General features: G+C 35.9%; 1 protein-coding gene across 1 annotated transcript in view; it reads left to right on the top strand.

Annotated features, from left to right (window-relative positions):
• rbm46 (RNA binding motif protein 46) overlaps positions 1-19,037 on the top strand; it is a 48,044-nt gene extending 29,007 nt beyond the window's left edge. Inside the window, exons 12-15 of the mRNA XM_052495718.1 lie at positions 11,259-11,342; positions 16,965-17,086; positions 17,713-17,815; positions 18,104-19,037. Of these exons, the coding sequence (XP_052351678.1) occupies positions 11,259-11,342; positions 16,965-17,086; positions 17,713-17,815; positions 18,104-18,309 (515 nt within the window). The 3' untranslated portion in view covers positions 18,310-19,037. The remainder of the gene's footprint in view (positions 1-11,258; positions 11,343-16,964; positions 17,087-17,712; positions 17,816-18,103) is intronic.
• Positions 19,038-22,142: the final 3,105 nt, after the last annotated feature.

Genomic DNA, 22,142 nt, shown 5'->3' on the forward strand with positions numbered 1-22,142 from the left:
GATGATGATGATGAAGGTGGTCTGTCTGTAGGAACAAGTTGTGTGTATTATATGATGATGAAGGTGGTCTCTAGGAACAGGTTGTGTGTAATAAATGATGATGATGATGAAGATGGTCAGTCTGTAGGAACAGGTCGTGTGTAATAAATGATGATGATGATGAAGGTGGTCTGTCTGTAGGAACAGGTTGTGTGTAATATATGATGATGATGATGATGAAGGTGGTCAGTCTGTAGGAACAGGTTGTGTGTAATATATGATGATGATGATGATGAAGGTGGTCTGTCTGTAGGAACAGGTTGTGTGTAATATATGATGATGAAGGTGGTCTGTCTGTAGGAACAGGTTGTGTGTAATATATGATGATGATGATGATGATGAAGGTGGTCTGTCTCTAGGAACAGGTTGTGTGTAATATATGATGATGATGATGATGATGAAGGTGGTCTGTCTGTAGGAACAGGTTGTGTGTAATATATGATGATGATGATGAAGGTGGTCAGTCTGTAGGAACAGGTTGTGTGTAATATATGATGATGATGATGATGATGAAGGTGGTCTGTCTGTAGGAACAGGTTGTGTGTAATATATGATGATGATGATGAAGGTGGTCATCTGTAGGAACAGGTTGTGTGTAATATATGATGATGATGATGATGAAGGTGGTCAGCCTGTAGGAACAGGTTGTGTGTAATATATGATGATGATGATGATGATGATGAAGGTGGTCTGTCTGTAGGAACAGGTTGTGTGTAATATATGATGATGATGATGATGAAGGTGGTCTCTAGGAACAGGTTGTGTGTGATATATGATGATGATGATGAGGATGAAGGTGGTCAGTCTGTAGGAACAGGTTGTGTGTAATATATGATGATGATGATGATGATGAAGGTGGTCTGTCTGTAGGAACAGGTTGTGTGTAATATATGATGATGATGATGATGAAGGTGGTCTCTAGGAACAGGTTGTGTGTAATATATGATGATGATGATGATGAAGGTGGTCAGTCTGTAGGAACAGGTTGTGTGTAATATATGATGATGATGATGATGAAGGTGGTCAGTCTGTAGGAACAGGTTGTGTGTAATATATGATGATGATGATGAAGGTGGTCTGTCTGTAGGAACAGGTTGTGTGTAATATATGATGATGATGATGAAGGTGGTCTGTCTGTAGGAACAGGTTGTGTGTAATATATGATGATGATGATGATGAAGGTGGTCTGTCTGTAGGAACAGGTTGTGTGTAATATATGATGATGATGATGAAGGTGGTCAGTCTGTAGGAACAGGTTGTGTGTAATATATGATGTATAATGATCTCTATATAGGAACAGTAATGATGTGGAGAGGTGTGTGTAATATATGATGTATAATGATCTCTATATAGGAACAGTAATGATGTAGAGAGTGTGTGTAATATATGATGTATAATAATCTCTATATAGGAACAGTAATGATGTAGAGAGGTGTGTGTAATATATGATGTATAATGATCTCTATGTAGGAACAGGGGATGTAGAGAGGTGTGTGTAATATATGATGTATAATGATCTCTATGTAGGAACAGTAATGATGTAGAGAGGTGTGTGTAATATATGATGTATAATGATCTCTGTAGGAACAGGGGATGTAGAGAGGTGTGTAATATATGATGTATAATGATCTCTATATAGGAACAGTAATGGTGTGGAGAGGTGTGTGTAATATATGATGTATAATGATCTCTGTAGGAACAGTGGATGTAGAGAGGTGTGTAATATATGATGTATAATGATCTCTATATAGGAACAGTAATGATGTAGAGAGGTGTGTGTAATATATGATGTATAATAATCTCTATATAGGAACAGGGGATGTAGAGAGTGTGTGTAATATATGATGTATAATGATCTCTATATAGGAACAGGGGATGTAGAGAGGTGTGTGTAATATATGATGTATAATAATCTCTATATAGGAACAGGGATGTAGAGAGGTGTGTGTAATATATGATGTATAATGATCTCTATATAGGAACAGTAATGATGTAGAGAGGTGTGTAATATATGATGTATAATGATCTCTGTAGGAACAGGGGATGTAGAGAGGTGTGTGTAATATATGATGTATAATGATCTCTGTAGGAACAGGGATGTAGAGAGGTGTGTGTAATATATGATGTATAATGATCTCTATATAGGAACAGTAATGATGTAGAGAGGTGTGTGTAATATATGATGTATAATGATCTCTATATAGGAACAGTAATGATGTAGAGAGGTGTGTGTAATATATGATGTATAATGATCTCTGTAGGAACAGGGGATGTAGAGAGGTGTGTGTAATATATGATGTATAATGATCTCTGTAGGAACAGTAATGATGTAGAGAGGTGTGTGTAATATATGATGTATAATAATCTCTGTAGGAACAGGGGATGTAGAGAGGTGTGTGTAATATATGATGTATAATAATCTCTATATAGGAACAGGGGATGTAGAGAGGTGTGTGTAATATATGATGTATAATGATCTCTGTAGGAACAGTAATGATGTGGAGAGGTGTGTGTAATATATGATGTATAATAATCTCTATATAGGAACAGGGGATGTAGAGAGGTGTGTGTAATATATGATGTATAATGATCTCTGTAGGAACAGGGGATGTAGAGAGGTGTGTGTAATATATGATGTATAATGATCTCTGTAGGAACAGGGGATGTAGAGAGGTGTGTGTAATATATGATGTATAATGATCTCTGTAGGAACAGGGATATGGAGAGGTGTGTAATATATGATGTATAATAATCTCTGTAGGAACAGGGGATGTAGAGAGGTGTGTGTAATATATGATGTATAATCTCTATATAGGAACAGTAATGATGTAGAGAGGTGTGTGTAATATATGATGTATAATAATCTCTATATAGGAACAGTAATGATGTAGAGAGGTGTGTAATATATGATGTATAATAATCTCTATATAGGAACAGTAATGATGTAGAGAGGTGTGTGTAATATATGATGTATAATGATCTCTATATAGGAACAGTAATGATGTAGAGAGGTGTGTGTAATATATGATGTATAATGATCTCTATGTAGGAACAGTAATGATGTAGAGAGGTGTGTGTAATATATGATGTATAATCTCTATATAGGAACAGTAATGGTGTAGAGAGGTGTGTGTAATATATGATGTATAATGATCTCTATATAGGAACAGTAATGATGTAGAGAGGTGTGTAATATATGATGTATAATGATCTCTATATAGGAACAGGGATGTAGAGAGGTGTGTGTAATATATGATGTATAATGATCTCTATATAGGAACAGTAATGGTGTAGAGAGGTGTGTGTAATATATGATGTATAATGATCTCTGTAGGAACAGTAATGATGTAGAGAGGTGTGTGTAATATATGATGTATAATGATCTCTATATAGGAACAGTAATGGTGTAGAGAGGTGTGTGTAATATATGATGTATAATGATCTCTATATAGGAACAGTAATGATGTAGAGAGTGTGTGTAATATATGATGTATAATAATCTCTATATAGGAACAGTAATGGTGTAGAGAGGTGTGTGTAATATATGATGTATAATAATCTCTATATAGGAACAGTAATGATGTAGAGAGGTGTGTGTAATATATGATGTATAATGATCTCTGTAGGAACAGTAATGATGTAGAGAGGTGTGTGTAATATATGATGTATAATGATCTCTATATAGGAACAGTAATGGTGTAGAGAGGTGTGTGTAATATATGATGTATAATGATCTCTATATAGGAACAGTAATGGTGTAGAGAGGTGTGTAATATATGATGTATAATGATCTCTGTAGGAACAGTAATGGTGTAGAGAGGTGTGTGTAATATATGATGTATAATGATCTCTATATAGGAATAGGGGTGTAGAGAGGTGTGTGTAATATATGATGTATAATGATCTCTGTAGGAACAGTAATGGTGTAGAGAGGTGTGTGTAATATATGATGTATAATGATCTCTGTAGGAACAGGGATGTAGAGAGGTGTGTGTAATATATGATATATAATGATCTCTGTAGGAACAGTAATGATGTAGAGAGGTGTGTGTAATATATGATGTATAATGATCTCTGTAGGAACAGGGGATGTAGAGAGGTGTGTGTAATATATGATGTATAATGATCTCTGTAGGAACAGTAATGATGTAGAGAGGTGTGTGTAATATATGATGTATAATGATCTCTATATAGGAACAGTAATGATGTAGAGAGGTGTGTGTAATATATGATGTATAATGATCTCTGTAGGAACAGTAATGATGTAGAGAGGTGTGTGTAATATATGATGTATAATAATCTCTATATAGGAACAGGGGATGTAGAGAGGTGTGTGTAATATATGATGTATAATGATCTCTGTAGGAACAGGGGGTGTAGAGAGGTGTGTGTAATATATGATGTATAATAATCTCTATATAGGAACAGTAATGGTGTAGAGAGGTGTGTGTAATATATGATGTATAATAATCTCTATATAGGAACAGTAATGGTGTAGAGAGGTGTGTGTAATATATGATGTATAATGATCTCTATATAGGAACAGTAATGGTGTAGAGAGGTGTGTAATATATGATGTATAATGATCTCTATATAGGAACAGTAATGATGTAGAGAGGTGTGTAATATATGATGTATAATCTCTATATAGGAACAGTAATGGTGTAGAGAGGTGTGTAATATATGATGTATAATGATCTCTGTAGGAACAGTAATGGTGTAGAGAGGTGTGTGTAATATATGATGTATAATGATCTCTGTAGGAACAGTAATGATGTAGAGAGGTGTGTGTAATATATGATGTATAATGATCTCTATATAGGAACAGTAATGGTGTAGAGAGGTGTGTGTAATATATGATGTATAATGATCTCTATATAGGAACAGTAATGGTGTAGAGAGGTGTGTGTAATATATGATGTATAATGATCTCTATATAGGAACAGTAATGATGTAGAGAGGTGTGTGTAATATATGATGTATAATCTCTATATAGGAACAGTAATGATGTAGAGAGGTGTGTGTAATATATGATGTATAATGATCTCTGTAGGAACAGTAATGATGTAGAGGTGTGTGTAATATATGATGTATAATGATCTCTGTAGGAACAGGGGATGTAGAGAGGTGTGTGTAATATATGATGTATAATGATCTCTATATAGGAACAGTAATGATGTAGAGAGGTGTGTGTAATATATGATGTATAATGATCTCTATATAGGAACAGTAATAATGTAGAGAGGTGTGTGTAATATATGATGTATAATGATCTCTATATAGGAACAGTAATGATGTAGAGAGGTGTGTGTAATATATGATGTATAATGATCTCTATAGGAACAGTAATGATGTAGAGAGGTGTGTGTAATATATGATGTATAATGATCTCTGTAGGAACAGGGGATGTAGAGAGGTGTGTGTAATATATGATGTATAATGATCTCTATATAGGAACAGTAATGGTGTAGAGAGGTGTGTGTAATATATGATGTATAATCTCTATATAGGAACAGTAATGATGTAGAGAGGTGTGTAATATATGATGTATAATAATCTCTATATAGGAACAGTAATGATGTAGAGAGGTGTGTGTAATATATGATGTATAATCTCTATATAGGAACAGTAATGGTGTAGAGAGGTGTGTGTAATATATGATGTATAATGATCTCTGTAGGAACAGTAATGATGTAGAGAGGTGTGTGTAATATATGATGTATAATCTCTATATAGGAACAGTAATGATGTAGAGAGGTGTGTGTAATATATGATGTATAATGATCTCTGTAGGAACAGGGGATGTAGAGAGGTGTGTGTAATATATGATGTATAATGATCTCTATATATGAACAGTAATGATGTAGAGAGGTGTGTGTAATATATGATGTATAATCTCTATATAGGAACAGTAATGGTGTAGAGAGGTGTGTGTAATATATGATGTATAATGATCTCTATATAGGAACAGTAATGATGTAGAGAGGTGTGTGTAATATATGATGTATAATGATCTCTATATAGGAACAGTAATGGTGTAGAGAGGTGTGTAATATATGATGTATAATCTCTATATAGGAACAGTAATGGTGTAGAGAGGTGTGTAATATATGATGTATAATGATCTCTATATATGAACAGTAATGATGTAGAGAGGTGTGTAATATATGATGTATAATGATCTCTATATAGGAACAGTAATGGTGTAGAGAGGTGTGTGTAATATATGATGTATAATGATCTCTATATAGGAACAGTAATGGTGTAGAGAGGTGTGTGTAATATATGATGTATAATGATCTCTATATAGGAACAGTAATGGTGTAGAGAGGTGTGTGTAATATATGATGTATAATGATCTCTATATAGGAACAGTAATGATGTAGAGAGTGTGTGTAATATATGATGTATAATGATCTCTGTAGGAACAGTAATGATGTAGAGGTGTGTGTAATATATGATGTATAATGATCTCTGTAGGAACAGGGGATGTAGAGAGGTGTGTAATATATGATGTATAATGATCTCTATATAGGAACAGTAATGGTGTAGAGAGGTGTGTGTAATATATGATGTATAATGATCTCTATATAGGAACAGTAATAATGTAGAGAGGTGTGTGAAATATATGATGTATAATGATCTCTATATAGGAACAGTAATGGTGTAGAGAGGTGTGTGTAATATATGATGTATAATGATCTCTATAGGAACAGTAATGATGTAGAGAGTGTGTGTAATATATGATGTATAATGATCTCTGTAGGAACAGGGGATGTAGAGAGGTGTGTGTAATATATGATGTATAATGATCTCTGTAGGAACAGTAATAATGTAGAGAGGTGTGTGTAATATATGATGTATAATGATCTCTATATAGGAACAGTAATGGTGTAGAGAGGTGTGTGTAATATATGATGTATAATAATCTCTATATAGGAACAGTAATGATGTAGAGAGGTGTGTGTAATATATGATGTATAATAATCTCTATATAGGAACAGTAATGATGTAGAGAGGTGTGTGTAATATATGATGTATAATCTCTATATAGGAACAGTAATGGTGTAGAGAGGTGTGTGTAATATATGATGTATAATAATCTCTATATAGGAACAGTAATGATGTAGAGAGGTGTGTGTAATATATGATGTATAATCTCTATATAGGAACAGTAATGGTGTAGAGAGGTGTGTGTAATATATGATGTATAATGATCTCTGTAGGAACAGTAATGATGTAGAGAGGTGTGTGTAATATATGATGTATAATGATCTCTATATATGAACAGTAATGATGTAGAGAGGTGTGTGTAATATATGATGTATAATAATCTCTATATAGGAACAGTAATGGTGTAGAGAGGTGTGTAATATATGATGTATAATCTCTATATAGGAACAGTAATGATGTAGAGAGGTGTGTGTAATATATGATGTATAATGATCTCTGTAGGAACAGGGGATGTAGAGAGGTGTGTGTAATATATGATGTATAATGATCTCTATATAGGAACAGTAATGATGTAGAGAGGTGTGTGTAATATATGATGTATAATGATCTCTGTAGGAACAGGGGATGTAGAGAGGTGTGTGTAATATATTATGTATAATGATCTCTATATAGGAACAGTAATGATGTGGAGAGGTGTGTGTAATATATGATGTATAATGATCTCTATAGGAACAGGGGATGTAGAGAGGTGTGTGTAATATATGATGTATAATGATCTCTATATAGGAACAGTAATGATGTAGAGAGGTGTGTGTAATATATGATGTATAATGATCTCTATATAGGAACAGTAATAATGTAGAGAGGTGTGTGTAATATATGATGTATAATGATCTCTGTAGGAACAGTAATGATGTAGAGAGGTGTGTAATATATGATGTATAATAATCTCTATATAGGAACAGGGGATGTAGAGAGGTGTGTGTAATATATGATGTATAATGATCTCTATATAGGAACAGTAATGGTGTAGAGAGTGTGTGTAATATATGATGTATAATGATCTCTATATAGGAACAGTAATGATGTAGAGAGGTGTGTGTAATATATGATGTATAATGATCTCTATATAGGAACAGGGGATGTAGAGAGGTGTGTGTAATATATGATGTATAATAATCTCTATATAGGAACAGTAATGATGTAGAGAGGTGTGTGTAATATATGATGTATAATGATCTCTGTAGGAACAGGGGATGTAGAGAGGTGTGTGTAATATATGATATATAATGATCTCTGTAGGAACAGGGGATGTAGAGAGTGTGTGTAATATATGATGTATAATAATCTCTATATAGGAACAGTAATGATGTAGAGAGGTGTGTGTAATATATGATGTATAATCTCTATATAGGAACAGTAATGGTGTAGAGAGGTGTGTGTAATATATGATGTATAATGATCTCTGTAGGAACAGTAATGATGTAGAGAGGTGTGTGTAATATATGATGTATAATGATCTCTATATATGAACAGTAATGATGTAGAGAGGTGTGTGTAATATATGATGTATAATGATCTCTGTAGGAACAGTAATGATGTAGAGAGGTGTGTGTAATATATGATGTATAATGATCTCTATATATGAACAGTAATGGTGTAGAGAGGTGTGTGTAATATATGATGTATAATAATCTCTATATAGGAACAGTAATGGTGTAGAGAGTGTGTGTAATATATGATGTATAATCTCTATATAGGAACAGTAATGATGTAGAGAGTGTGTGTAATATATGATGTATAATGATCTCTGTAGGAACAGGGGATGTAGAGAGGTGTGTAATATATGATGTATAATGATCTCTATATATGAACAGTAATGATGTAGAGAGGTGTGTGTAATATATGATGTATAATCTCTATATAGGAACAGTAATGGTGTAGAGAGGTGTGTGTAATATATGATGTATAATGATCTCTATATAGGAACAGTAATGATGTAGAGAGGTGTGTGTAATATATGATGTATAATGATCTCTATATAGGAACAGTAATGGTGTAGAGAGGTGTGTGTAATATATGATGTATAATCTCTATATAGGAACAGTAATGGTGTAGAGAGGTGTGTGTAATATATGATGTATAATGATCTCTATATATGAACAGTAATGATGTAGAGAGGTGTGTGTAATATATGATGTATAATGATCTCTATATAGGAACAGTAATGGTGTAGAGAGGTGTGTGTAATATATGATGTATAATGATCTCTATATAGGAACAGTAATGGTGTAGAGAGGTGTGTGTAATATATGATGTATAATCTCTATATAGGAACAGTAATGGTGTAGAGAGGTGTGTGTAATATATGATGTATAATGATCTCTGTAGGAACAGGGGATGTAGAGAGGTGTGTGTAATATATGATGTATAATGATCTCTATATAGGAACAGTAATGATGTAGAGAGGTGTGTGTAATATATGATGTATAATGATCTCTGTAGGAACAGGGGATGTAGAGAGGTGTGTGTAATATATGATGTATAATGATCTCTGTAGGAACAGGGGATGTAGAGAGGTGTGTGTAATATATGATGTATAATGATCTCTATATAGGAACAGTAATGGTGTAGAGAGGTGTGTGTAATATATGATGTATAATGATCTCTGTAGGAACAGGGGATGTAGAGAGGTGTGTGTAATATATGATGTATAATGATCTCTATATAGGAACAGTAATGATGTAGAGAGGTGTGTGTAATATATGATGTATAATGATCTCTATATAGGAACAGGGGATGTAGAGAGGTGTGTGTAATATATGATGTATAATGATCTCTATATAGGAACAGTAATGATGTAGAGAGGTGTGTGTAATATATGATGTATAATGATCTCTATATAGGAACAGTAATGGTGTAGAGAGGTGTGTGTAATATATGATGTATAATGATCTCTGTAGGAACAGTAATGATGTAGAGAGGTGTGTGTAATATATGATGTATAATAATCTCTATATAGGAACAGGGGATGTAGAGAGTGTGTGTAATATATGATGTATAATGATCTCTATATAGGAACAGTAATGGTGTAGAGAGGTGTGTGTAATATATGATGTATAATGATCTCTATATAGGAACAGTAATGATGTAGAGAGGTGTGTGTAATATATGATGTATAATGATCTCTATATAGGAACAGGGGATGTAGAGAGGTGTGTGTAATATATGATGTATAATAATCTCTATATAGGAACAGTAATGATGTAGAGAGGTGTGTGTAATATATGATGTATAATGATCTCTGTAGGAACAGGGGATGTAGAGAGGTGTGTAATATATGATGTATAATGATCTCTGTAGGAACAGGGGATGTAGAGAGGTGTGTGTAATATATGATATATAATGATCTCTGTAGGAACAGGGGATGTAGAGAGGTGTGTGTAATATATGATGTATAATAATCTCTATATAGGAACAGTAATGGTGTAGAGAGGTGTGTGTAATATATGATGTATAATAATCTCTATATAGGAACAGTAATGGTGTAGAGAGGTGTGTGTAATATATGATGTATAATGATCTCTGTAGGAACAGGGGATGTAGAGAGGTGTGTGTAATATATGATGTATAATGATCTCTATATAGGAACAGGGGATGTAGAGAGGTGTGTGTAATATATGATGTATAATGATCTCTGTATAGGAACAGGGGATGTAGAGAGGTGTGTGTAATATATGATGTATAATGATCTCTGTAGGAACAGGGATGTAGAGAGGTGTGTGTAATATATGATGTATAATGATCTCTATATAGGAACAGTAATGATGTAGAGAGGTGTGTGTAATATATGATGTATAATGATCTCTGTAGGAACAGGGGATGTAGAGAGGTGTGTGTAATATATGATGTATAATGATCTCTGTAGGAACAGGGATGTAGAGAGGTGTGTGTAATATATGATATATAATGATCTCTATATAGGAACAGTAATGATGTAGAGAGGTGTGTGTAATATATGATGTATAATGATCTCTGTAGGAACAGGGGATGTAGAGAGGTGTGTGTAATATATGATGTATAATGATCTCTGTAGGAACAGGGGATGTAGAGAGGTGTGTGTAATATATGATGTATAATGATCTCTATATAGGAACAGTAATGATGTAGAGAGGTGTGTGTAATATATGATGTATAATGATCTCTGTAGGAACAGGGGATGTAGAGAGGTGTGTGTAATATATGATGTATAATGATCTCTGTAGGAACAGGGGATGTAGAGAGGTGTGTGTATCCCATCTTCGCTGGCTCCAGTCTCTCCCCCACCAGCCTGCTGTCACTCAAACCAGGTGAGGATTAGGGTTGCGAAAGTTTGGTTTTAAAAAATCCCATGATTTCTAGAAATCCTGTTTAGAAGATTCCCAGAATCAGGAAATCCATATATATATATATATTTTTTTTAGAAAACCTGCTGATGATGATTGTGATGATCATATTATATTAGGATATTATGATTGTGATATTATTATATTATATACAGTGCATTCAGAAAGTATTCAGACCCCTTCTCTTTTTCCAAATGGTTTACATCACAGCCTTACACACAAAGATTTAAAATCATCATCAATCTACACACAATACTCTATAATGACAAAGCAAAAATATATATATATTTTTTGAAATGTTTGCTAATTTATTAAAAATAAAAACCATCTTATTTACGTAAGTATTCAGACCTTTGGCCTGAATGCCAAGCGTCGTGTCTGGAGGAAACCAGGCACCGCTCATCACCTGGCCAATACCATCCCTACGGTGAAGCATGGTGGTGGCAGCATGATGCTATGGGGATTTTTTTCACCGGCAAGAACTGGGAGACTAGTTAGGCTCGAGGGGGAAATAAACGGAGCAAAGTACAGAGAGATCCTTGATGAAAACCTGTTCCAGAGCACTCAGGTCCTCAGACTGGGGTGAAGGTTCACCTTCCAACAGGACAATTACCCGAAACACACAGCCAAGACATTGCAGGAGTGGCTTCAGAACAAGTCTCTGAATGTCCTTGAGTGACCCAGCCAGAGCCAGGATTTGAACCCGATCAAACATCTCTGGAGAGACCTGAAAATAGCTGTGCAGCGACGATCCCCATCCAACCTGACAGAGCTTGAGAGGATCTGCAGAGAAGAATGGAAGAAACTGCCCAAATACAGGTGTGCCAAGCTTGTTAACGTCGTACCCAAGAATACTTGAGGCTGTAATCGCTGCCAAAGGTGCTGAAGTACTGAGTGAGGGGTCTGAATACTTATGTAAATGTCATATTTCAGGTTTTTATTTATAATACATTTGCAAAAAAAATCTAAACCTGTTTTTGCTTTCATTATGGGGTATTGTGATGTCATTATGGGGTATTGTGATGTCATTATGGGGTATTGTGATGTCATTATGGGGTATTGTGTGTAGATTGATGAGGGGGGAAAACTATTTAATCAATTTTAGAATAAGGCTGTAACATCACAAAATGTGGAAAAAGTCAAGGGGTCTGAATACTTTCCGAATGCTCTATATGTTGTTCATAAATCAAGTCAAATATACATTTTAATTTGTCACATGCGCCGAATACAACAGGTTACTTACTTTGAAAAGCTTACTTACAAGCCCTTAATAACCAACAATACCGTTTTTGGAAAATAGAATTATGAAAATATTTACTGAATAAACTAAAGTAACGAGGCTACAGTTGAAGTCGGAAGTTTACATACACTGACAGGCTGACCACACGCGAGCGTTGCAAAATAAATTTAGAAATCTATGTTATTCAATTATTGCACCCACACTGCTTGCGTGCGTCAACGAGCATCTGCGTTGTCAAGGGCTAAAATAGAAGTCCTTTCTATTTCTGACGCAGATCGCGCTGCAAGTCCTGCCTCTCCAATCTCCTCATTGGTTATACCCACGTGGGTTATTGAAAGAAGAACCGTGTTGCCGGTCGGTATAGTAATACCATGAAAGTTTAGATGCCAATCACCATATAAGTTCAAAGATGAAAAGGCCTGGAAGGAGGAGAGATGACTAGAAACGATTCGGGTTGACCGTTTTATGTGTGGATTAATTGTCCGAGTAGAGGACCTTGTGCATTTCAGGTAAAATAACAACTCAATGTTTATATCCCAGGACAAATTACCTAGCAACAGCAAGCTAACTAAATAAGATAAATTAGCTAGCAACAGCAAGCTAGCTAAATAAGACAAATTAGCTATCAACAGCAAGCTAGCTAAATAAGACAAATTAGCTATCAACAGCAAGCTAGCTAAATAAGACAAATTAGCTAGCAACAGCAAGCTAGCTAAATAAGACAAATTAGCTATCAACAGCAAGCTAGCTAAATAAGACAAATTAGCTAGCAACAGCAAGCTAGCTAAATAAGACAAATTAGCTATCAACAGCAAGCTAGCTAAATAAGACAAATTAGCTAGCAACAGCAAGGTAGCTAAATAAGACAAATTAGCTAGCAACAGCAAGCTGCACTTGGCTGATTCTGTTTTGATTTTCCCACGATGTCAATCAAAGAGGCACTGAGTTTGACGGGTAGAAGGGTAGGCCTTGAAATACAGGAGCAACAGTATATCCTTCACGTCAGACTCATTAAAGAAACATTTCTTTGTCCAGTTCGAGGTGAGTAATGGCTGTTCTGATGTCCAGAAGCTCTTTTCGCTCTTTTCGGTGGCAGAAACATTATGTACAAAATAAGTTACAAACAATGTGAGGGAAGAACACAATGTAGCACAATTGGTTAGGAGCCCGTTGAAACGGCAGCCATTCCCTCCGGCGCCATTATCAATCTAGGTCAGTTTAGTTCAGCGGCGTCTCTGCTAGAGTACTACTGCTATAAGAACAGCTGGACTCTACCTCTACTACTGATAATACTATATAATATACTGTAATAATACTATATATGTTGTTACTAGGTCAGTTTAGTTCAGCGGTGTCTCTGCTAGAGTACTACTGCTATAAGAACAGCTGGACTCTACCTCTACTACTGATAATACTATATAATATACTGTAATAATACTATATATGTTGTTACTAGGTCAGTTTAGTTCAGCGGTGTCTGCTAGAGTACTACTGCTATAAGAACAGCTGGACTCTACCTGAGTACTACCTCTACTACTAATAATACTATATAATATACTGTAATAATACTATATATGTTGTTACTAGGTCAGTTTAGTTCAGCGGTGTCTCTGCTAGAGTACTACTGCTATAAGAACAGCTGGGCTCTACCTCTACTACTAATAATACTATATAATATACTGTAATAATACTATATATGTTGTTTCTAGGTCAGTTTAGTTCAGCGGTGACTCTGCTAGAGTACTACTGCTATAAGAACAGCTGAGCTCTACCTGAGTACTACCTCTACTACTAATAATACTATATAATATACTGTAATAAGACTATATATGTTGTTACTAGGTCAGTTTAGTTCAGCGGTGTCTCTGCTAGAGTACTACTGCTATAAGAACAGCTGGGCTCTACCTGAGTACTACCTCTACTACTAATAATACTATATAATATACTGTAATAAGACTATATATGTTGTTTCTAGGTCAGTTTAGTTCAGCGGTGTCTCTGCTAGAGTACTACTGCTATAAGAACAGCTGGGCTCTACCTGAGTACTACCTCTACTACTAATAATACTATATAATATACTGTAATAATACTATATATGTTGTTACTAGGTCAGTTTAGTTCAGCGGCGTCTCTGCTAGAGTACTACTGCTATAAGAACAGCTGGGCTCTACCTGAGTACTACCTCTACTACTAATAATACTATATAATATACTGTAATAATACTATATATGTTGTTACTAGGTCAGTTTAGTTCAGCGGTGTCTCTGCTAGAGTACTACTGCTATAAGAACAGCTGGGCTCTACCTGAGTACTACCTCTACTACTAATAATACTATATATATACTGTAATAATACTATATATGTTGTTACTAGGTCAGTTTAGTTCAGCGGCGTCTCTGCTAGAGTACTACTGCTATAAGAACAGCTGGGCTCTACCTGAGTACTACCTCTACTACTAATAATACTATATAATATACTGTAATAATACTATATATGTTGTTACTAGGTCAGTTTAGTTCAGCGGTGTCTCTGCTAGAGTACTACTGCTATAAGAACAGCTGGGCTCTACCTGAGTACTACCTCTACTACTAATAATACTATATAATATACTGTAATAATACTATATATGTTGTTACTAGGTCAGTTTAGTTCAGCGGTGTCTCTGCTAGAGTACTACTGCTATAAGAACAGCTGGGCTATACCTGAGTACTACCTCTACTACTAATAATACTATATAATATACTGTAATAATACTATATATGTTGTTACTAGGTCAGTTTAGTTCAGTGGTGTCTCTGCTAGAGTACTACTGCTATAAGAACAGCTGGGCTCTACCTGAGTACTACCTCTACTACTAATAATACTATATAATATACTGTAATAATACTATATATGTTGTTACTAGGTCAGTTTAGTTCAGCGGTGTCTCTGCTAGAGTACTACTGCTATAAGAACAGCTGGGCTCTACCCGAGTACTACCTCTACTACTAATAATACTATATAATATACTGTAATAATACTATATATGTTGTTACTAGGTCAGTTTAGTTCAGCGGTGTCTCTGCTAGAGTACTACTGCTATAAGAACAGCTGTGCTCTACCTGAGTACTACCTCTACTACTAATAATACTATATAATATACTGTAATAATACTATATATGTTGTTACTAGGTCAGTTTAGTTCAGCGGTGTCTCTGCTAGAGTACTACTGCTATAAGAACAGCTGGGCTCTACCTGAGTACTACCTCTACTACTAATAATACTATATAATATACTGTAATAATACTATATATGTTGTTACTAGGTCAGTTTAGTTCAGCGGCGTCTCTGCTAGAGTACTACTGCTATAAGAACAGCTGGACTACCTGAGTACTACCTCTACTACTAATAATACTATATAATATACTGTAATAATAGTATATATGTTGTTACTAGGTCAGTTTAGTTCAGCGGTGTCTCTGCTAGAGTACTACTGCTATAAGAACAGCTGGGCTCTACCTGAGTACTACCTCTACTACTAATAATACTATATAATATACTGTAATAATACTATATATGTTGTTACTAGGTCAGTTTAGTTCAGCGGCGTCTCTGCTAGAGTACTACTGCTATAAGAACAGCTGGGCTCTACCTGAGTACTACCTCTACTACTAATAATACTATATAATATACTGTAATAATACTATATATGTTGTTACTAGGTCAGTTTAGTTCAGCGGTGTCTCTGCTAGAGTACTACTGCTATAAGAACAGCTGGGCTCTACCTGAGTACTACCTCTACTACTAATAATACTATATAATATACTGTAATAATACTATATATGTTGTTACTAGGTCAGTTTAGTTCAGCGGTGTCTCTGCTAGAGTACTACTGCTATAAGAACAGCTGGGCTCTACCTGAGTACTACCTCTACTACTAATAATACTATAGTAATAATACTATATATGTTGTTACTAGGTCAGTTTAGTTCAGCGGTGTCTCTGCTAGAGTACTACTGCTATAAGAACAGCTGGGCTCTACCTGAATACTACCTCTACTACTAATAATACTATATAATATACTGTAATAATACTATATATGTTGTTACTAGGTCAGTTTAGTTCAGCGGTGTCTCTGCTAGAGTACTACTGCTATAAGAACAGCTGGGCTCTACCTGAGTACTACCTCTACTACTAATAATACTATATAATATACTGTAATAAGACTATATATGTTGTTTCTAGGTCAGTTTAGTTCAGCGGTGACTCTGCTAGAGTACTACTGCTATAAGAACAGCTGGGCTCTACCTCTACTACTAATAATACTATATAATATACTGTAATAAGACTATATATGTTGTTTCTAGGTCAGTTTAGTTCAGCGGTGACTCTGCTAGAGTACTACTGCTATAAGAACAGCTGGGCTCTACCTGAGTACTACCTCTACTCTACACTGGGACAAGAGGGGAAGCTAATGCTCATATACAAGGTGGGTATATGTCTCATTAATTAATTAATAATTAATTTGTTGTTAATTAGTATTTTCATTCATTCATTTTGATTTTACCTTTATTTAACTAGGCAAGTCAGTTAAGAACTAATTCTTATTTTCAATGACGGCCTAGGAACAGTGTGTTAACTGCCTGTTCAGGGGCAGAACGACAGATTTGTACCATGTCAGCTCGGGGATTTGAACTTGCAACCTTCCGGTTACTCGTCCAATGCTCTAACCGCTAGGCTACCCTGCCATTTATTCAGTCATTATTTTCACCACCTTTACTACTACTACACACTATTTACCAAAACAAACATTCCTACAACGATCTAGTCTGGCTGACCCACGTGACTACACAGCAGTCTACGAAAGACTTTTGAGAGCTGGTGTCAGCCAGATTAACAACGACTGTTTCCATGCTTAAATGAATGTACCTCGTCATACGGAGACCTATAGGAAGTAGTCTGGAAAGGCAGCAACCCAAGTTACAGCCGACCACTAGGATCATACTGTATCTCTGAACCATGTTCTGATTTAACTACATTTCTAAGATTTTTTTGGGGGGGGGGGTGGCATCCTTTTAATTCTCCTATCTGCGCGTGTGTGTTTGTGTCTGTTAGGTCGTGATCTCTTCGACGAGGAGTAGCTTCATGCCAGACAAGGTGTGTACGGTGTTGGAGGACGCTAAGGAGCTGGCAGCCCAGAATGCACTCTGGAACCTGGGTTAGTAATTAAACACGCGCTTAACACCTTGACACTTGTTAGAGCAGTGACTCATAACCGGTGGCATCCTTTAATGTGGTCCGCGATGCGATTTAGGGGGAAAGTATTATTTGTGGATTTTTTTAAATAACGACTTTTTAACGTTTATACCTGGTTAAAAGTGTTAAATGTCGAAATTATTATGGACCTGTATCTTTTAAAATAAAAGTTTGCGATCAATTGACCGATTTATTATTATTATTATTATTATTTTTTAACTGTTCTCTACTCTATCCCTTCCTCTCTCAGACTGTTCCTTCCTCAACGGTAGTTCCCCGGGTTCGCTCTCTCCTCCTCTTCCTCCCGTCTCCTACGGTTCTCTCTCTCCTCCTCCTGTCTCCAACAGCCCCGGTCTCCTCTCATACGGCTGTACCAGAGCCTTCCCCTACCCTCTCTCTCCCACCACCCCACAGAGACTCTATATCCCCCCTAATCAGAACCCGGCCTTCTTCTGATCATCCCTCCATCATCACCCGCTGTGTGAGAGGAGGGAACACAGGGATGTGGAGGTGAACAACATCCACTATGTGCCTAGTTTGTTATACGGAGACATTTTACCTTTTGTGTTGGATGTTTGGTTGATTTAGTTTTTTGGGTTGTTTGGTTTTCAAAAGGCGGCCATTCTGTAATTCATATGTTAAGTTGACTCAGGAAGGGCTGCGTTCATTCTGCTCACAGTGTTACTCTATGCGGCAACGGTACATGCTAAGTGGGATCCTCCGGACGTCTAACTCTGACGTCACCCCGTTTGAAGTTGACATTTAAAATTGTTTTACGGTTAAGAAGAGGGTTAAGTTTAGGGTTAAGAAGATGGTTAAGGTAAGGGTAGGGGTTAAGGTACGGGTAGGGTTTTAGGGTAGGGTTGTCCTAAGGATCCCACATAGCATCTACCCAAACCCCATAGGTCGGGTAAACAAGGGAATTATAGATCAAACTGAAGAAAACTTCATTTACTTTAGCGCTTATTTTATATCTTGGCAATAATGATACTTGAATAGTATTGACTTTTGACCATATGTATTTATAAAACATGATTTAAATATTTAAGTGACTTTTTTTATTTTTTTACTTTAAATGTACTGTATTTTATTTTTACGTCAACCACCTATTTTATATTTTATGGCAGTATATTTAGTTTCTATTTTATCGTATAATATTCAAATATCAAACAATGTCAAAATTCTGTAACTGGAAAAAAAAATCTACTTCTATTTTGTTATTCAATTAATTAATTATTTATTAGTAGCTGGTGATTTTGAACAACAAAGTGAAATCAAGTGAGCAGATCTAAATGGAAAAGCCGATGTGTAAAGACAATCCCAAATGGTTCCGTCGCATAATATATTTATTGAGATTTAAATATTGAATATTATTATTATTAACATTATAAGACATAGCGTTGCCTCTCCTCCTAAATATTCACTTTTCATTTTGTTGTCTTTTTTTTTAATGTAATTTACAGTTTTTGTTTAAAAAAAAGTTATTTAAAGGGATACTGTGGGATTTAAAGGGATACTGTGGGATTCATTAAAGGGATACTGTGGGATTCATTAAAGGGATACTGTGGCATTTAAAGGGATACTGTGGGATTTAAAGGGATAGTGTGGGATTCGTTAAAGGGATACTGTGGGATTTAAAGGGATACTGTGGGATTCGTTAAAGGGATACTGTGGGATTCATTAAAGGGATACTGTGGGATTTAAAGGGATACTGTGGGATTTAAAGGGATACTGTGGGATTCATTAAAGGGATACTGTGGGATTTAAAGGGATACTCTGGGAATTAAAGGGATACTGTGGGATTTAAAGGGATACTGTGGGATTCGTTAAAGGGATACTGTGGGATTTAAAGGGATACTGTGGGATTTAAAAGGATACTGTGGGATTTAAAGGGATACTGTGGGATTCATTAAAGGGATACTGTGGGATTCGTTAAAGGGATACTGTGGGATTTAAAGGGATACTGTGGGATTTTTGCATTGAGGCCCTTTATCTTCTTCCCCACAGTCAGATGAACCATTTTTATGTCTGCGTCTAGTATGAAGGACGCGAGAGGTAGTTTCACGAGCCAATGCTAACTAGCGTGCTAGCATATACCCATAGACTTCCAGTCATTGCGCTAGCGCTAGTTAGCAACTTTCTTCAAACTGCATGGCAGAGATGTAAAAAATGGTATCAACAGAGTTCATCTGACTGAGGAAGTAGATTTTAAAAAATAATTTTAAAAAAGAAATCCTGAAGTATCCTTTTAAATGAACAAAACTGACATGTACTGAGCCAGTGATACCGGTCCATATTGTCTCTCTAGTTGGTTCCGTTGACCGCCGGGAACACACACACACCGGTACAGATACACACACACACACCGGTACAGATACACACACACACACACACCGGTACAGATACACACACACACACCGGTACAGATACACACACACACACACGGTACAGATACACACACACACACACCGGTACAGATACACACACACACACACACAGATACACACACACACACACCGGTACAGATACACACACACACACACACCGGTACAGATACACACACACACCGGTAAATAAATTCAAAAAGTTCAATAATTTTTCTCCAGCAGTTGTTTTGTTTACATCTGTGTTGTTTACACTTCGTTGTTATGGTTTCCTCCCATGTTGTTCTCATGGGGTGCTCAGTTTGTGTGTGTGTCCTAAATGGAACCCTAGTCCCTATATAGTGCACTACTTTAGACCCTATTCCCTATATAGTGTACTACTTTAGACCCTATTCCAATATAGTGCACTACTTTAGACCAGGACTGGCACCCTAGTCCCTATATAGTGCACTACTTTAGACCCTAGTCCCTATATAGTGCACTACTTTAGACCCTATTCCCTATATAGTGTACAACTTTAGACCCTATTCCCAATATAGTGCACTACTTTAGACCAGGACTGGCACCCTAGTCCCTATATAGTGCACTACTTTAGACCAGAGCCTTATTCCCTATATAGTACACTACTTTAAACCAGAACCCTATTCCCTATATAGTGCACAATATAGGGAATAGGGTCTATAGTAGTACCACTATATAGGGAATAGGGCTCTGGTCTATAGTAGTCCCCTTTATAGGGAATAGGGCTCTGGTCTATAGTAGTGCTCTATATAGGGCTCTGGTCTAAAGTAGTGCACTATATAGGGAATAGTGTTCTGGTCTATAGTAGTGCTCTATATCGGGAATAGGGCTCTGGTCTACAGTAGTGCTCTATATAGGGAATAGGGTCTAATGTAGTGCACTATATAGGGAATAGGGCTCTGGTCTATAGTAGTGCTCTATATAGGGAATAGGGTCTAATGTAGTGCTCTATATCGGGAATAGGGCTCTGGTCTACAGTAGTGCTCTATATAGGGAATAGGGTCTAATGTAGTGCACTATATAGGGAATAGGGCTCTGGTCTATAGTAGTGCTCTATATAGGGAATAGGGTCTAATGTAGTGTACTATATAGGGAATAGGGCTCTGGTCTATAGTAGTGCTCTATATAGGGAATAGGGTCTAATGTAGTGTACTATATAGGGAATAGGGCTCTGGTCTATAGTAGTGCACTATATAGGGAATAGGGCTCTGGTCTAAAGTAGTGCTCAATATAGGGAATAGGGCTCTGGTCTATAGTAGTGCTCTATATAGGGAAGAGGGTCTAATGTAGTGCACTATATAGGGAATAGAGTTCCATTTGGGAGGTATGTTTTTATTCTCATACACACTGTTCACTAGGAACATTTTAACTGGTTACTGAGATCATGTTGAATTTAATAAACAAATTAAATACAGTGTGTCTTGTGTTTGTGTGGTGTGTGACTGACTTTTCCAACAACAAATAAATACACAGTGAATAACAATGACGAGTAAAAATAACATGGACAGGAAGTACCAGGTAATAACATGGCTATATACAGGAAGTACCAGATAATATCATGGTTATATACAGGAAGTACCAGGTAATATCATGGCTATATACAGGAAGTACCAGATAATATGGCTATATACAGGAAGTACCAGGTAATATCATGGCTATATACAGGAAGTACCAGGTAATATGGTTATATACAGGAAGTACCAGGTAATATCATGGTTATATACAGGAAGTACCAGGTAATATCATGGTTATATACAGGAAGTACCAGATAATATCATGGCTATATACAGGAAGTACCAGGTAATATCATGGCTACTGTATATACAGAAAGTACCAGGTAATATCATGGTTATATACAGGAAGTACCAGGTAATATCATGGCTA

This window comes from Oncorhynchus keta, chromosome 35 (genome assembly GCF_023373465.1).
Source record: "Oncorhynchus keta strain PuntledgeMale-10-30-2019 chromosome 35, Oket_V2, whole genome shotgun sequence".
In the NCBI taxonomy this organism is placed as follows: domain Eukaryota; kingdom Metazoa; phylum Chordata; class Actinopteri; order Salmoniformes; family Salmonidae; genus Oncorhynchus; species Oncorhynchus keta.